At 38.9% G+C, this 18,909-nt stretch overlaps 2 protein-coding genes across 2 annotated transcripts; one reads left to right on the top strand and one right to left on the bottom strand.

Annotated features, from left to right (window-relative positions):
- Nucleotides 1-1,564: 1,564 nt before the first annotated feature.
- On the bottom strand, nucleotides 1,565-2,224 carry LOC118751687. Its single transcript, XM_036486500.1, has one exon. The coding sequence runs from the start codon at nucleotides 2,222-2,224 to the stop codon at nucleotides 1,565-1,567; it is 660 nt and encodes a 219-aa protein (XP_036342393.1).
- Nucleotides 2,225-15,852: 13,628 nt separating this feature from the next.
- On the top strand, nucleotides 15,853-17,452 carry LOC118751686 (putative nuclease HARBI1). The gene is made up of 3 exons (XM_036486499.1): nucleotides 15,853-15,977; nucleotides 16,054-16,427; nucleotides 16,484-17,452. The coding sequence occupies exons 1-3, from the start codon at nucleotides 15,881-15,883 to the stop codon at nucleotides 17,264-17,266; spliced, it is 1,254 nt and encodes a 417-aa protein (XP_036342392.1). The 5' UTR covers nucleotides 15,853-15,880; the 3' UTR covers nucleotides 17,267-17,452.
- The last annotated feature ends 1,457 nt before the right edge of the window (nucleotides 17,453-18,909 follow it).

Raw genomic sequence — 18,909 nt, 5'->3', positions numbered from 1 at the left:
CTACTAATTTTGTTTTAAATAAAGTTACCTGTGAATAATTAGTTTTCATAAAAACCAATCAGCAGTTTACAAAAGGTCCAAAGTAAATAACACAATGAAATAACACTTTGTGCAAGCGCTCCTTCCAGCATATTTCTGGGGTCATATGACCCATTGTGGTGTCTGATCGAGTTTTAGTCTCATTAAGACCTCGATTCTCTTGTCATTTCATAGCCCTTTGACAACTGTGTCAACTTTTATAGATTTAGTTGTAAGAGGATATCACCCTGTTTCTTTTTAGCTTAAAACTTTTAACGTGGCAGTTGACCGAACTCCAGTTTTAAATATGTTTTATTAGTCATAATTATAAAATACCACATTTGGTGTGAACATTCGGGGTAAAGTAAACGGGTGCGGTTTTTGTTATAAAATGTATTTAATTTAACAGAATTTTATATATTATAACTCGATAAGGTTTTAGTCTTGCCATAGCTTGCATTCGCTGAACTGTGGATAATCGTTTTCCAATTCTCTCGCGCGATCTTCTCTTGATAAGTCGTTTTTTTCCTAATTGAGGTAAAGAGTAAAGAGTAGAGTAAAGTATATCTCAGCGGTTTATGGTCGGTTCATATCACGAAGTCGCGGCCTTCGACCCACTGGCGGAAATTATTGATTGCAGTTAACTCCCTATCGTACGTGCTGTAATTCTGTTGTGCAGGCGATAGTTTCTTGAGAAAAATCCGAGCGGCTGCCAAGTGTTGTTGTACTCTTGTTCCAGCACTGCACCTATTTCGGCACTGGAAGCGTCGCATGTAACCCGAATCTCCGCGGTTGGGAAAGGGTGCGACAAAAGTGTGGCGACTGCGAGCTGCTCTTTTATTGAAGCGAAGGCTTCCTCAGAGTCTGCGGCGATAATTTTTCTTCGATTCCTTTAAGAATTCATTAAGTGGTGCTAAGATGCTAGCGTTCCTAATGTGGCGGCGGTAGAAGTTAACTGCTTCGATGAACCTTCTTAAATCCAGGATTGTTTTGGGCTTCGGAGAGTCGCGTAGTGACTTTACTCGATCTGGCAATGGCGCTGAGCCATGAGCTGTAATGCGGTACCCCAAAAAATCGACGGCAGCTGAACCCAATAAGCTCTTATCCACGTTGATACACAGGCCGAACTTGCTGAGACGCTGGAACACCAAGCGGAGGTGTTGCGCGTGCTTCTGCTCGTTGGTTGACGCTATGAGGAGGTCGTCGATGTATAAACGAAGTCGAGATAGGCTAGTGCTTCGTTTATGAAACGCTGGAACGACTGGGCTGCATTGCGGAGTCCGAATGGCATGCTGACGAACTCGTAGAGCCCGAACGTGGTTATAACAGCTGTCTTGGGGACGTCCTCTTCTGCTACCGGTATATAATGGAAAGTGCGCCGAAGATCGATGGTGGAAAATATGTTCTTACCCGCTAGAATAGTAGCATAGTCGTGCAGAAGCGAGATTGGGTACTGGTCCGGGATGGTTTGCTCTTTTAGCCTACGGTAATCGACGCATGGTCGCCATTCACCATTCTTTTTCCTCGCCATGTGTAGTGGGCTAGCCTAAGGACTGTTGGAAGGCCTGGCATGTCCCAGTTCTACCATAAGGCGAAATTCCTCTTCAGCCACTTTGAGGCACTCGGCACGTAACTGGCGTACACGTTGTACACATGGTGGTCCAGTGGTTGGAATATAATGCTTCACTGAGTGTTTGCTGGCCGTGCGGTTGGACGGGTTTCCAAGCAGCTCAGGTACATCTCGTAGGGTGCTCGTAAACTTATTTGTTTCGTGGAGAGATGTGATGGCCGTGATTGGCGCCGTTGCGTATGAACTTGTGCTGCGGGAACCTGAGTTTGGGTCTATGATGCACCCACGTCTGAGGTCCACTAACAATCCATACTCGTGAATTAGGTCTGCGGCGATTATTGGATACGGCACATTCGCTATGCACAAAATCCATCGAATCGGTCGGCGGAGCCAGATGTCTAACTCCAATGGTTTATCGCCGTACGTGTCGATGACAGTGCCGTTAGCAGCCTGCAGTCGAAGCTGCGTTGGCGTCAGTTGGCTTGTACGGTGAGGCGGGGTCACGGAAATATCCGCGCCGGTATCGACGAGGTATTTCGTGCCAGTTGTGCGGTCGAAAATTAATAATCGGCGAGGGTTTGTCTTACCACCAGTAGTCACCGAAGCTACTGAGGCTTGCTTGAGTTTTCTGGACATTGCATAAATGTGCACGGTTGCCTGCACTTGTTAGCACGCATCCCAAACCTGCGATGATAAAAGCGAACCGTTGTCGTGCTGTTGGTGTTCGAGTTCTGCGGATCATTCGACGTCCTGCTGGGCATATTAATCTACGCGCGGTTGTCGGCGAACACCGCTTGGTTTAACGTTTTAGCTACCTTCTCTAACTGCTTCGCCAGTTTGTCGACTTGGTCAAGTTAAACATTGCTTTCGTTGGTTGCTGCGTGGGTTATGGTCTGATTATGGCAACTTAACGTAACTTACGGCTCTCTCTTAAAATTTCTGTTAAATGGGTGTTGCTTATAATTGAACAGCCGAAACTTAACCTAACTTAATGCCACGTCGAAATCTGTTTCATTTTTATTCTCTAAGTCCTACATTCCGTTAAGTTAAGTTAAGTTGCCATAATCAGAATTTTACTGGCATAACATACCGGTTACCAGTATCGCAATGGACCTCCATCATACGGTTGGCCAGCAGAGCGAGTTTTGCATTATCAGGTTCGTTTGAGGCAGCAAGTGTCAGTTGCACTTGAGATGGGAGTCGGTCGAGCCACATAAAGCGAATGAATGCGGCATCGAGTTTGTTTCCGCCCAGCCTATTAATTTCTGCGAGGAGTTCCGATTGTCGTCGTTCATCCAACTCCAATCCCGATAGCAGCATCTTGAACTTGCGCTGCTGTGAAATACTATAATGATTCGCTAGAACTTCCTTTAGCGCGGCATACTTATCAGTTTCGGGAGGGCTTGTAATAATACCCTCTACAATGATGAGTGCATCCTGATCAAGGCGACCGACCACTGCGTAGTATTTGGTTGCATCAGAAGTGATTCTCCTCAGTTGGAACTGGGCTTCGACCGCGATAAACCACAATTGCACTTGTTGCGTCCAGAATGGTGGTAGCTCAAGTCGCTCGAACTTAGCGATATGTGCAGCCTGTTGCTGCGACTGTGAAGCAACGATTGCTTCGAAGAACTCCTCGGATGCGGCTCCATTTTGTGATGCTGAGCCATTGTCCTTGCCGTCCGGGGAATTTGCCTGCCCGGTGGGCATATTGACCTGGTTGCACTGTCAATAATTTGCTTAAAATTGTCGGGGTCACCAATTATGTGTGGAATGAAAGACCCGCATATGAATTTTATTCAATTAAATCTTTAATTCAATAACTTAACTTCGTATAAAAACTTTAATCAAAATTAGCGCGTATGTTAATGCGTGTTGCACGTAGAAAAGCCAGAATGTTCTAACTGTGCTTCCTAGAAAAAACTTGCAACTGCACTATAACTGCCAGCGAAGAGATCAAAAATGAATTACCGAAGGTGTCAAATACGATGTAGAGTTGCCAGATGTGACAATTGTGTGTCGTGTCCCCACAGATCAAACATGTTCCTACATCTCCGCTTTTTAACTTCCGCATCAGCAATCTAGGACTCGTTCTCCTCTTCAAGCAATAACGCCGTAAATATGGATTTCATTCTTATAATTGTGTTTCCACTTAAATTAAGAACAAAGGAAATTTTATTTTTAAATTACAATGATGCTAGATCTATTTAGTTATTTTAAAATATTTACAAACTTTAACTTCATAAGCTGCTTTAGTTTGGTGGCAAATATTTCTTTAGTTTTGTTTCGATTTCACACATTCCTAGTCAACCAGCTGATTTCGAAGATATTTTCGCTCTTCCTCTCTTCGTTCGATTCCATCGTAACTCAGAATACCAAATTACGATTGTTGCGGAGCGTAATGCGGGAACGTAATCGAAATGCAGAATAGGGCTGATTACCATCATTTATTTACTCAAATTGTAGTTCTCATTCAGGGTCATACATTTTGTGTTTGGTTTGTAGCTAACGCATGCAAATAAAAATGTAAAAGCAAAGTGTATTAAAAACACGCTACCTTTGACTTTGGGTATTTTTTGTAAAGTTTATAAAAAAAATGTGGCAAACGTGTGCCAAGATTACGAATAAAAAACAAACAACTGAGCATGTCGTTTTGCCATTCTATCCCAGCCGACCAAATATCCGCAAACGATATCGTAGGCAGATGTTTTGCGGACGCTGTGCGGATGAAACTAATGAAAACAAAAGTTGCTAACCGAACATTTTTCCACAACACTTTGCTCTGTTTGTGGCAGGCAAAGTACCGTTCTCAAAGGTTTGTAAACGTTTCGTTAGCGGATCACGTTGAATAGTTTTTCAAACGCATGTTTTTCCCTGTCCCATTGCTATTTTGGTCTTCCTATACAAAAAAGGAACAAGTTTTTATTTTTATATGACATTATTGTAGTGAATAATTTATGACAATCTATTGGCCACCTCTTTACTAATATTATTAGCAGATACACATTTCGCAAAACTAAGTCGTTCTGAAAGCCTTCCCTTTTATGAAAAGTTATGGAGCCAGCGAACTATTTAAGGAACCTTTGCTTTCACAAATTCTTCGCCAAATCGAACCTTATGGGTAGATTATCGATAGCAAGCGAGCTTCAGTTGCGTTGCTAGTTGCCAAAAAGATATTTCAGATGGCAACTGGCAACTATCAGCTGACAACTGCAGTTGCTACAAAGTATGTATAAGTTATCACGGGAAGCACAGTCAGGTTTGCCATTACCTAAAATTGCTGCGCGTGGCCTGACTCAGCAGGATCGACACAACAAGTATCGCAGACAGTCGAAAGAATGCAAGCAAGTCTAAAGTTACATTCAAAAGTTGCCAGTGCCCTTAGTCAGCGTTTCTGTGTTCTCACGCTTGCTGTTACAAGACACCACAACTGCTATTCAACGGCTGCGTCGGCAGCGACAGCGTTTTGATAGCTTGAGGGTAGCTTAGTAATAATAACTTTTTGTATTGAGTAGTTAGTATTGTCTTTGGTACTCACTGGCGCAGACCTGGGTCGGTCATAATAAACTATTAAAATGTAAACGGATTTATTTTATTTAACAAAGGAACAAATATCCTATCTGGCGCCCAAACGAAGGGCTAGTGCAACTACAGTAAATCACGAGAAGACGAAGTGACGTTTAGAAAATAACCACATCAACAATCAACTGAGAGCAGAAGGAGAATAGCTAATTAAATATTGCAGACCGGAAATTGCAGCTACCAGAAAAAAACAAAAAACCATGAAATTAATGTAAGTTGGGAGACTCATTTTTCTGTTTGAATTAATAAATTTTTAAGTGAATATTCAAATTAAAACAAATTGAGTTTCTGAGTGAATATTTAAAGTAAGACAAATGCTTATTAAGTGAATATTTAAATCAGAGCATGTAAAATTCTTGAGTGAATATTTAAATTAGGACAAAATTTTCGAAGTCAAATTTTTGAATAAAAACGAGCAAATTTTTGAGTGGATATTTAAATTGATAAAAATTATTTATTTGTTGCCCGGTATATGAACGGACCGACGGTAGACCTAACTGACCTAATTTCCAACTTCGAAAGTATTGACCTAACAGAACAAACGGAAATTAAAATGAACGAAGCACAGCTAACACATGTAGTAAACGCGGCCGTCTCCGCCGCTTTAGGAATGCAGAGACGGGAGTTTGAGGATAAACTTAAGGTCATGCAAGACGAAATTGTGAATTTATCTCAAAAGCCAATAGCTGCGAAATATGAAAAACATTGCCCGAATTTTCAGGACAACCCGACTGTTATGTGTCCTGGCGTGAGGCGGCACATAACGCATACGAAATTTTCAAAGGCTTCGATGGTAGTTCACGGCACTATCAAGCCGTTACCATTATACGCAATAAAATCCCCGGTGCTGCTGATGCGCTTTTGTCATCGTTTAGCACAGTCCTAAATTTTGACGCCATTATAGCGCGACTGGACATCACGTATTCCGATAAGCGACCGATATATTTAGTGGAGCAAGAGCTATCCACATTAAGGCAGGGCTCTTCTAGTGTCCTGGAATTTTACGACGAGGACGAGGTCGTCACTCGCCAATAAAACAAAAATGTCCCACAAAGCGAACATTGCAGATGCAATTAATGAAAAATATCGGGAAAATGCTCTTAGGGTGTTTATTTCTGGGCTCAGAAAGCCCTTATGTGATATCCTTTTTGCATCGAAACCTAGTGATCTGCCGTCCGCGTTGGCACTCGCTCAGGAGGTCGATGCAAATCACGAACGTTACATTTTCGCGGCCAGTTTCGCAAATAGGTCAACCGACGTCACCAAAAAATCAGAAAACAGCCAAAGGGGTAACAGGGACAACAATAGTCAGAACACGTACAATAGGTCAAACCCTGATAACCAAAAAAATCCTCATTTCGTGAGGCAATATAGGAATAATCGCCAAGCAAATTCTAGCCAGCATCGGCAGGGGGAAAATCGGGCCTCACAACCTCAGCAGGAACCGATGGATGTAGACCCCTCGTCATCTCGCCTACGACAAATTACAAATTCTACAGGAAACCGAAATGAACAATTTCAGAAGCGCCAGGCGTCCTCCGACCGGCGTACGGGACCCAAACTCCAAAGAGTGAATCATCTGAGCCAAACTCACGATAAAGAGTCTTGCTCAGAGTCATATGAAGATTTGTCTGAGACAGTTGTTGAGGACCTAGAAGCAGAGGAAGTGAATTTTTTAGGGGAAGATCTCTCCTGCCCTGGATTTCTAAGATACTAGGGGGGCGGGAAATAAAGTTTCTTGTCGACACGGGAGCCTCCAAGAATTACATCGGACCTCTAGAGGGCCTAAAGGGGGTTAAGCCTGTCGATAAAGATTTTACAGTGAAATCCATACATGGATTCACAAATATTACAAACAAATGCAAAGTGCACTTATTTGGAGTTGTAACAGAGTTCTTCATTTTGCCGGATCTAACTCTGTTTGATGGGATCGTAGGCCTAGACCTGTTTAACAAGGTTCATGCGAATATCAATTTCAAAAATGACATTATAGAATACGTCTTTGGAGAAGAAAAAATTCAATTTCTCAAGGGTCAAGATGTTAGTCATCTCCAGCTCCAGACCGAGTCAGTCCCGGTGGTCATAAAAGAAAATTTTTACACTATGATCAAGCGCGTATCTGGGGTTTTTGCAGACCCCAACGAAAAATTACCATAGAATACCAATATTGTGGCTACAATCCGCACTAGGGATAATGAGCCTACTTATGCAAAGTTCTACCCATATCCGCTGGGTGTTGCAGATTTTGTAAAAAACGAAATAAGAGACCTCCTACAAAATGGCATTATACGACGTTCACGATCACCCTATAACAATCCCATTTGGGTAGTGGACAAAAAAGGCCTCGATGAAAACGGAGTAAAAAAGAAAAGATTAGTAATTGACTTCCGTAAACTGAACGGAAAAACAATAGAGGACTCATACCCCATCCCAAATGTAGGGGTAATACTATCAAACTTGGACAAGGCCCAACTCTTTACAACCCTGGACCTGAAGTCCGGGTTTCACCAAATCGAACTCGCCGAGCGAGATCGCGAAAAAACCGCGTTTTCAGTGTGTAATGGCAAATACGAATTCTGCCGTCTTCCCTTTGGTCTGAAGAATGCTCCGGGCATTTTTCAGAGGGCGATTGACGATGTCCTGAGGGAACATATTGGCAGATACTGTTTTGTTTATATTGACGATGTGATAATTTTCTCACAAGACACAGCGAGCAAGCGCTCACCTATACGGTGGAAACAGTCTCTAAACCAGTAAACGTCTATAGGAATCAATTAATTCTGGAATCAGGCCAACACCCGTCCAAGAGAACATTAGTCATTTTCGGAAACAAATTACGTCACTTTCTTACATTTCCTGATAGCGAAACTTTGTTCAAAATGATGCTAAAAGTAGTGAAATCTGACGTAGTCAATGGTATTCATTACGAGCTGCCTTTGCTAGCACAGATTCAGCATTGGCTGGTAAACACGTTCCCAAACACCACATTCCGCCACACAAATAAATTTGTTACAGACATTTTTGATCCTAACGAACAAATGGAAATAATCGCACAGGAGCACAACAGAGCTCATCGTGCTTCCCAGGAAAATGTCAAGGAAATACTTAATGACTATTTTTTTCCAAGAATGGAGAAAAAAGCTAGGGAAGTAGCAGCAAATTGTAAAATCTGTGTAAAGGCTAAATACGTTAGGCACCCAGTGAAGCATCCCATAGGCAAAACACCTGTTCCCACATTTCCCGGGGAAATCCTACATGTCGACATTTTTTCGACCAATGCCACTTACTTCCTTACTTGCGTGGACAAGCTGTCAAAATTTGCGGTAGTGCAACCCGTTCCCTCACGAACCATAATCGATATTAAACCACGCATTTTGCAATTGGTCAACCTGTTCACAGGAACTAGAACTATTTTCTGCGATAATGAAAAATCGCTTAATTCAAATATAATAAAATCTTGCCTCAGAGATCTCTTTAACATCGAAATCGTAAATTCTCCACCCCTGAATAGTACTTCTAATGGGCAGGTTGAGAGATTTCACAGCACCATAGGAGAAATTGCTAGGTGCCTAAAACTGGAAAAAGGAATTGAGGACACTACGGACCTAATTTTACTTGCCACAATTGAATATAATAAGAGCATTCATTCTGTAACAGGCGAGAAACCTAAAGATACCTTCCATTCGTGGGTATGTGGGACCGGAGCCAAGAACAGGGTAGAAAAAGCCCAGGAGGCAACGCTAAAAACCCATAACAAAAACAGAGTAGCAAGAACATTTGCGGTGGGAGAAATGGTGCATATTAAGTCAAATAAACGTCTAGGAAAAAAAACTCACCCCCTTGTATGTAGAAGGCATAGTTCAGGAGGACCTGGGTTCCACGGTCAGGATTAACGGTAGGATAGTTCACAAGGATAATCTTCGTTAGCTAAAGCAAGAGAACAATTTTTAACTGTAAGTCCTATATTCTCCTTTACATCTGTCTTTCTTTCTTTTTTTTTCCTTTTGCTTCCTTTTTATTTTCCTTTCTTTAGCGCTCTGACCCTTACGCTTTTTATGACCTCGGCTTCGACAGACGGCAAAATTGTGGACTACTCACACTCAGACTACTTACCGATTGCAGACGGCGATGTAGTTTTATGGGACTCATATGGTTACATTAGACATACGACAAACCTGTCGGACTACGCAGAATTGACCATTGACACCCGCGCTGCACTACGACTGTACCCACGTAGTCACATGACGAAACTGATGATGGCGGACTTGGAACGAATCGAAAAGCTTCTTCGAACAGTAATTGGGCCAGCAAGACACCAACGTAGCTTGAACATCTTGGGGACTGCTCTCAAGGTCGTAGCAGGCACGCCGGACTTCGACGACATTCAAAAGGTGACGATAGAACTTGATAAACTTAGGGACAATAACAATCAGCAGGTAGAAATAAACTCAAAATTTCAGGAACAAGTTACCGATTTAACTAATACGGTAAATGAAATTTTAAAGGCAGAAAACGGGAACAAATAGATACCGGACACCTTTATGAGATCCTTTTGGCCAGAAATAGGGCTGTGATTACAGACCTAGATAATATTATCCTATCAATTGCTCTAGCAAAACTAGGGTTACTAAATCCAATCATTTTTGATAACGCTGAAATTGATTCTATCCTGAAGACCGAGTCTCTCAACAATTTAACTGTAACTGATTTACTGCTAGTTTCTAAGTTTAAAGTTTACCATGACAATAACCTCTTTCATTTCTTAGTTAAGTATCCTAGACCTAAGATTATTTGTAAAAGAAAAATTATTTTACCTATAGCGCACAACAACGAAATGCTATCACTACAAAATAACGCTGTAGCAGTTTGTGGTAAAGACATATATTCCTTAGACGACTGTGCAGGAACAGCTATGAAATTTTGCAGAAAATCGAACATCTCTACTTGCGCTCAACAATTAATAGCCAGCACCACAGCAAATTGCAGAACCACATTTGGCGAACTAGATCCTGTGCGAGAGGTTGATGACGGCATGGTCATTATAAACGATCGCACCGCCACAGTAATATCTAATAATGAAACTATATCGCTGAAAAGGGGTACTTACCTGGTGACGTTTTCAGACAAGGCTAGCGTGAATGAAACAACCTTTGTCAATCGAAATGCCCTTCAGATAAAGGTAGCAGAGATCCCGTGGGCCACTCAGATAAACATAACCGGACACGATGACATAATGAGCCTACCTTACTTGCGACATCGGGCACTAGAAAACCGCCAGCTGATGGAGCAACTAAATGATGGTTATAAGACAGGATTGACAGCAACATCAATAATCCTTATCATACTGGCCATCATCGGCGCGCTCCTTCCCTTGATAACTTTCTTTAGAAAGCAAAATAGACAAGCTGCAATAGTAAGAGTAGTAGAAAACATCACGCAAGCGTCAACTAGAAGGTCCGAGGACGTCCCTCGCTTAGGAAGGGAAGAGTTATCACGGGAAGCACAGTCAGGTTTGGCATTACCTAAAATTGTTTCGCGTGGCCTGACTCAGCAGGATCGGCACAACAAGTAGCGCAGACAGTCGAAAGAATGCAAGCAAGTTTAAAGTTACATTCAAAAGTTGCCAGTGCCCTTAGTCTTCTGTGTTCTCACGCTTGCTGTTACAAGACACCACAACTGCTATTCAACGGCTGCGTCGGCAGCGACAGCGTTTTGATAGCTTGAGGGTAGCTTAGTAATAATAACTTTTTGTATTGAGTAGTTAGTATTGTCTTTGGTACTCACTGGCGCAGACCTGGGTCGGTCATAATAAACTATTAAAATGTAAACGGATTTATTTTATTTAACAAAGCAACAAATATCCTATCTTATATAAGCGACTACGTTTTTGTGGTTGCTGGGAATGTTTTTGGAACGTAGTTAAGAGCGAAAATTTGAAAAGTGTGTCATATATTTTATTTTTTAATAATTTGAACGATATTAACATTTTGCAATGCAGTTTGCTTTTACAGAATATGGTAAAAATAACAAAACAATAACTTGAAATTTTAGTTCCCGTGGAGTACGCCCATTTGGTGAAGCAAAAGCGAACAGTGATTGCAAATTATTTCCTTTATCAACTGAAGAATCTCTTTTAAAACTACCGACACACAAAGTTTTCCAAATTGAAGTCATTGCTGTGGCACTTCCTACAGCGAAAAATCTAAGAGGTGCGCAAGCTTTTATGAGCGGAGGTATGGAAGTTGAAAGTAGTGGTTCATCTGTTTATTAACCAATTATACTACAACTTCTTTTGGAAGTCTTCAATATGCTTTGAAAATGAACAAAAAACGATAATAAAAGAAAAACCTTGAAAGCATTAACTTTTGCGTACAGTGCACGCGGTAGCTCTAGAGGATTGGAATTATCCTTTAAATGTCGCCTGATTGAGCACAAATAATTGTGCTGAACTTAGCTTTATTGCTGTCTTTTCTTTATAACTCTTTATTTTAATAATTTAATTTTACTCGCACAGCTTGTTTACAGCCGCTTGCTGGTTGTAGGCATGGGTAACACTGCGCTGCGCGGCGCAATAGCGTTAACACCATAACCGGAGTTGCCGTGCCAACACCAGTAAATGGAAAGCGCCAGCGCCATTAACACCAAGCAACATAAGAGGCACACACACAATTCGCCTTAACTCTTTGAAAATTTACACGTACTTTGTTTTTGCATTTGAGTGTTGAGAACGCAAATTTAAAGCTTTTACTCAAGAATGATAGAATATCGTGGAATTTACTACATTCCTAGCAATTAAATTCAGTTGGCGCTACAAGCGTTGTTCAGCGCTTATAGAAATAATAGACATGACACCACTGTATGGTGTACTGCACTGTATGACGATGGGTACTGTGGTGACACTCAGATGGCGCCGTGTTCAATTCAATACACTGCGCTATTGCGCTGGGTTAGTGCGCTGACACCACAGGTGGCGCTGGCGTTATTGAGCTAGCGCCAAAAAAATTGCGCAATTACCCATGGTTAGCTGGTTGTCGAACTGTCAAATTTCGATTATCGATAACTCTACAGCAAGGGCTTGTCCGAGGCACGTAATAAAAGCGGCAATACTGCAGCGCTGATGAAAATTTGCATGACTGTTGCAACCTCCCAATTGTTAAAACGTTAAGGCAGTACGCAGTTCTTAAGGAATTTGCTACGCTTTCTACTACTGTTTTCTAATATTTTTTGTGAAAAAAGAGTACAAGGCAACCCAGGTTTGCCCGTTCCATTATTTCTTGAGGAAAGAGTGAGGCAACAGGATGTGAAGTATAATATGTCAAAATTCCTTGGACACACACACAAAATAATGGCAATTTTTTCTTGACAGTTTTCTTGAGAGCTGCATACAGGGCATAACACAAGGCGAATTTATACAAGGTGGTGTTGTCCAATCTGCTGATTTCTTCTTCTTTCCTTCGCCTTACATGTATTTTGTTTTTGCTTTTACTGGTTTGACAGCATGCCCATGATTAGCAAAAACAAAATGCATATAGAGGCCAATTCTTAATACTCCCGGGGAGGTTGTTCTCCGGGAATTTGTTTCTCCCGAGAAAGAAATCCCCCAATAATTAACTCCCAGGAGTAGCATTTTCCCCGAAAACTTGGGAGGAGGAAATTCGAACTTCGAAAAAGCTGTTTGACTGTTTTGAGAGCTCAACTCCGCCATTTAATATAAAAAATCTTCAAGGAATTTTTATTCATGATAGGAGGAAAGGGAAAAGAGAGAAAACTGCCGGGGAGTTTCTGTTCAGAATCGGCGTGATAGACCTTGAGGCGAGTTGAGATTTGACATTTTGACCCTGATACAAAATACACGTGGTTGTTGTTTGTTGTATTCTTGCTACCACCTTGTATAAATTCGCTTGGCATAACACATTAAAACAATTCAATGAGTCAGACTGTGTGCATTGAAAGCATCGTAGTAGAAAATAAAATTCCGTAAATTTTTTATACATTATTCGTTTACATACATATATTTACATAGATGTATATACATACAAGTAGGTAATACGAAAAATTCGTATTTTTTAATAACCTAACGTATGCCTCTGTTAGTTTTAAAACGGGAGACAAAACGATTTAGCTACTGCAATAGGCGAACTATATTTTTTAAAGAAAATTGAAGTAGACCAGCTTTACTCCCATCATGGTTGATTAATACGGGTGACAAACGGGCTCGTTTATCTACATAAAGAGCATTTATTTGCCTTAACTCATGCATTTCCTTTTTTTCAAATGCTCATAAGCACCCGAAGAAATGCACGGAATTTTTGGGAATTAACTCGGATTAGGGGAATTTTCGATGACAACACCGGTAGAAACGGCCAGCTGTTGTCTTTTGTACAAGTATGCAAACAAAGCAAGCGAGTTTCGCGTCCGCGGTAGCCGTGCTACAAGTCTGTAGGTGCCATGTTCAATCCTCAGTTGGAGCGATCGCCAATTTTTTTTTTTTTAATTTAACCTTTTTTTATTTTATTTTAGTAGGGAGGTTCCATGGAAAAGTGTACCTAAGTGCAAAAATTATTTTCTTTATAAAACTAACAAACCTGTGGATAAGACATTTGTAAAAATTGTAAACCAACCAAAAAATAACAAATTACAGCTTTAAATGCATTTTTATTACCTTCTTTTACGTTTTGAAATCAAGTTTTAAGTAAATTTTTTGATTGAGTTTAAAGTAGGTTGTGTTGAATCCACTGTCAAATAAATTGCTATTCATAATTCAAGTGTTTGGTAAGACAAATATATAGTAGAACTCATCTGCTTTTAATAAAATTGTATCATCTATTAAATTGTGTGACTGCTTTATCTATATTTGAGTTATTATTAAGCAGAATTGGTATTGTCCCACCCGTGACAAAAAAAAGCTAAAAGTTGTTATATTTAATTACAGAAGTTGAGGTTGTATTTGTGTGTTTGTTACATAATTTTAGAAATTCAATGCAAATATTTACCACAATTGCATTGTCGTTTCCACGTAGTTAGATAAGAATAATTCAACAGAGAAGCATGTCCCACCCGTCACAGCTGTGTGCGACAGTTGTCAGATGTAGGTTTATAGGGCTGATAAGCTTTATTTGTTTGTTGAGGTAGACGCAGGGGAGGGGGGATGCGCGGACTCGTCCATTATCTATATACCTTTGTGGTCAGCTGATTAGGTTAAGTTACATTTTGGCCAATTATGATTTTTTATTTTGTTAATCTAATGTTTATAGTTTTTTTATAAAAGTCTAGCACATTACCCAACCAGAACCACATAAATCCACATTTTAAACTTCTTACAACAATTATAAAAATTCAACAAACTTTAACAATTACACCCAAAAATTTTAAACTTTTTGTTCAGAATTTTTAGGTATGCAGTTTTGTAGTCCATTAAATTTAAGTAGGTAAAAGTGAAAATATCAAGACGCTAGGAAATCGCGTTCATTTTAAATAATTTTTTTGGCTGACCGTGCTAAGAATTTTCTTTTATATAAAAGGCACCATACTAAGACAAATCGTGAGTGCATTTAACCCCTACTTGGCTTCTTATATATTTTAATAACTAATCTTTATATATGGACCACACTACAAGCTCCATTTCATATAAAAATTCGTACGTGTCCTACCCGTGACAAACGTTGTCCCACCCGTGACAGAAGAATTTCGGATTTTTTGTATAATAAAGCCGTACTTTTTTTGTAGTTTTTGCTTTGTTTGTGTTCCTGGTTCTTTGTTTTATAATAAAACATCAAGTTCACACAGAAAAGTGAAATAAATTCGCAGAGTTTCCGTAAAATATATCTGCTCCAAAAAGCAGATTCTTTTTTTCATCCCACCCGTGACAGAAGAAATAAATAAAATTTTTTCCATATAAAAGTTAGTTGGAGTTTTTTTGGTATTTTGTAATAACTCATATAATAGTCAATTAGGTGTAGCCTTATCAAAATGTAGAATTTTTGAGTACTTTATACTTAAATTTAAACAAGAACGAAATTGTTTTCTGTACAATTGTCCAAGCCGAGATGGTGGAATCGCCCAGTACATAAAAAATTATTCTTAAAATTATCTCCTATTTTAGGGATGCCCAAATGAGCACATATTTGTCGCGGGCGACTGGGCGTGCAAAGCTTTGCACAGCGGTGCTGGGCAAGCGCGGAAGCAAAAAGTTATCGGAAGGGGAAAACGAAGTCAACAAAATAGTAGTGGTATTCATCTAAACCGATAAGTTTATCAATCAGATAATCTTATAAGTTTAAGCACTGCGTTACATGAACGCCCCATACTCTCTTTACGTTTACACTTTATAAGTCAGCTGTTTTGGGATGGGCATCAAGACATCGATGTTGTTTCGATAAAATGCATCATATGGAGACATCGATGTTCAATCGATATTTTAGTATATAAATCCATGTTTTTTAAGGCATGTAATGTTTTTTTTAATACAATGGTAGCTTTTTGGCATAATTTTCAATGGGATATCTGTGAAAAAGCTGCAACTAACGTCAGGGTAGCTTAAAAACATCGATGCTTCGAAAATTTCGAAGCCTTCAAAATACATCAATGCACAGACACAATACATCGAGTATTTATAAAACATCGATGTATGTATATCGTCCACCGCTATTTTGATTCATATATTTTGCTATCTATATAGTTTGCTATTTTGATTCATATAAAGAAAAAGATATGCCGAAAATAAGCGTAAAACGTAAGCTTAAAAAACTTTACCAGGAGATCTTCGTGTATGATTTGTTAACGTTGGAAATTTGCGATGAAATTGATGGTAAGTAATGTTTGATTTTTTGCTTTGATATTTAAAAAATAAAAAATCCCTTTGTTCTCAGATTAATCATTTGCAGAAAATAAACTAAAAAGGGAAGACGAAATTTGGGAAGACTTCACGTTATCAATGTGCGTTTTGGGACAAGTTCGGTATGGGTGTCCATTTATTCACCATTCGGTTCCCAAGTCCGTGCACTTCACCCAAAATATTTTGTCAAACCTCGACGATGATAGATTTCGACAAATTGCTCGAGTGAGCAAGCCCTCATTTGACGCGATATTAGAATTAATAAAAAACGATGAAATTTTCAATGGTCCACGTTCTTGCAAGCAATTTTCTGTAGAAGCACAACTCATAATTGTTTTGTATCGATTGGGTTCAAGTGGAGAAGGAGCATCAATAAGCAAAATTGCAAGGCTGTTTGGTGTAAGTGACGGCGGAGTAATACAGGCGAGTAAAACACAATTTAGAATTTCTTGTTCTAAATTCATATTTCCATTATGTAGAATATGACTAATAGAGTATTCCACGCGATTCTGAAATTAAAAACCAAATTTTTGTACTGGCCGGACGCTGCCGAACGTAAGATCTTAGCCGCAGAAACCTTTGAAGAGCTACCACATTGTGTTGGTTATGTTGATGGCACTGAAGTTAAATTAGCCGAAAAACCGTCTGAAGATCCAGAATCTTATTTCTCGCGAAAACATATGTACTCGTTAAAAGCTCAAGCAATCTGCGACTATAGGCTACGTATACGACATTTGGTTCTGGGATATCCAGGCAGTGTACACGACGCCAGAACTTACAACAATTGTAGCTTGACTACCAGAACAACACAAATGCTCACAGGGGCAGAATGGTTAGCGGGTGATAGTGCTTATAAATTAAGCAGCACTCTTATAACTCCCTTCCGAAGTAATTCAACGGACGCCAATGTACAGCAGCGAAATTCGTTCAACAAAACGTTTAGCAAGTATCGTATAAGAATTGAGCATTGCTTCGGTTTATTAAAAGAACGCTTTAATAGTTTGAAAGAGTTAAAGTTGCATATTAAAAATGATTCTTCAGTTAAAATGGCTTGTCGATGGATACTGGTTTGCGCAGTTCTACACAATATTTTAATAGTTCAAAGAGACGAGAGTTTTGAAGTAGCAGAAGAAAATGAATATGTCGACAGTGAAGACGGATATGTCAACAATGAAGACGAACCGGAAAATCATGTCAGTTCTCATGACGGTGAAGCCAAACGACGTGCGCTGCTGTCAATAATATTACAAGCTCATTCTTAAGACAATATTTCGAACAAATTTTGCTTCGCGTCTTCTTTTCTTCGCTTTCTGAGATTCAATAGCACTTGTATAAAGAAGTTAAACATTGGTACTGAAGGCTGCTATCAAATTTATTACAATAAAACTAAGCAATTTTTATTGAAATATGCATACATATATACTTATGTAATAAACGTTTAAACAACAAAGGAAGTGTTTAAAAACTCATTGCATTAAAATTCATTTTGCCATGTAAATATTTTAAAGTCTGTATATAAATTCAGGCCAGTGAGTTTTTAATATTTACAACGTTTTTCAAGATAAAATATTTTGTTAGTTTTTTATAAAAACGAAAACCATGCAAATCAGAATTTAAAATTCTATAAAAAAATTAAATCACCGTTTGTTTCAGTCACTGTACGTGTATATATACATACAGTGGTGGAAAAATAAGTAGGGACACGATATTTAAAAAAATTTTTCCTATTTTTTATGTTTATTTAATATTTATTATTTTTTTAAAAAAGTATAGCTCATTATCTAACAAAAACCATGTAAACTCATATTTTAAACTTTGTGAAAAAATTATAAAAATTGTGCAAAATTGCATCCAAATTTTCAACTTTTTAATCAGATTTTTTAGAATTATTTTGAAAAATTTGTTTAAATGTCGTGTCCCTATTTTTTTCCACCACTGTATGTACAAGCCCTACGCGTAGGGAAATAGATTCATTCCATAGCCAATAAAATTATTTAGTAGATAACATTCAAAATTGTTAAAAAACTGAAAATAAAAATGTTTGCATATAAGTGAACTATACTTCAAAAACTGATTTTAGTTTAAAAACACTTCAGAACTAAAAAAAATATGTGAAAAAGCACCTTAGCGTAAATTTTTTGCGCATTCTAGTTCGTATTTTTTTATTTTTTCTTCACTTTCTAACCTTAGCCTTTCAATTTGCAATCTTTCTTCTCTTTGCATTTCGAGCTCTAGCTTTCTTAGCTCAAATTGGTTTTCAATTTCAAGTTTTTTTTGGTTCGACTTGATTTTTTTCTTTTTCTTTTTCAAGTTCAAGCTTTTGAAGTTCCACTTCTAATTTCTTTTCTTGAATAACTATTAAGTTTTCCATTGGATTTGAATTGCGTTTCCTTCTCTTACTTTTCGGTTGCGTGGAATTTAAGCTACTTAGTGGCGTCGAAATTTCTGGAGTATAGGTTGGAGTTGTGTTTGGAGTCACAAGGACGTAGTCCGGCTCCACTTCCACAAATTGCTCATCTAAATTTGGATCGAGATGTTCAACTAAATATTCAACATCATCCTCACTTTCGTAAATGAATGGTGTGGTAACATTTTTTCGTTGCCCAAAGATATCAGTTAGTAAATCAAAGTGTGGACATAAGGTATTAATATACTCCTTAACACTTCTTTCGTCGCTAGTAGCCAAAATACCAGATCCCGTCCTATTCCGCCAGCTTACAGCAGATACGTATGATGATTTCAGGTATCTCATCTTACATTTTAAGGACATCCATTCTACTTTTTCGAGGCTGGGTACAGATAACTTAATTTTGTTATAAAAACGTTCAGCGGTCGGTTTCTACAAAACAAAAATATAGAATATTTTGTATATTTTACTATTCTATCACAGACTTCAAACGACTCC

The sequence above is a fragment of the Rhagoletis pomonella genome, unplaced genomic scaffold, assembly GCF_013731165.1.
Source record: "Rhagoletis pomonella isolate Grant_MI unplaced genomic scaffold, Rhpom_1.0 Rhpom_scaffold_00916, whole genome shotgun sequence".
NCBI classification, from domain to species: Eukaryota; Metazoa; Arthropoda; class Insecta; order Diptera; family Tephritidae; genus Rhagoletis; species Rhagoletis pomonella.
This window is presented reverse-complemented; position numbering and strand designations above follow the sequence as displayed.

Excerpts from the sequence above, each read along its gene's own strand:
- LOC118751687 (XM_036486500.1), bottom strand. The coding sequence starts at position 2,224 with ATGTCCAGAAAACTCAAGCAAGCCTCAGTAGCTTCGGTGACTACTGGT.
- LOC118751686 (XM_036486499.1), top strand. The coding sequence starts at position 15,881 with ATGCCGAAAATAAGCGTAAAACGTAAGCTTAAAAAACTTTACCAGGAG. Across the intron at positions 15,978-16,053 it reads AATTTGCGATGAAATTGATG|AAAATAAACTAAAAAGGGAA; the intron begins GTAAGTAATGTT and ends AATCATTTGCAG. Across the intron at positions 16,428-16,483 it reads GTGACGGCGGAGTAATACAG|AATATGACTAATAGAGTATT; the intron begins GCGAGTAAAACA and ends TCCATTATGTAG.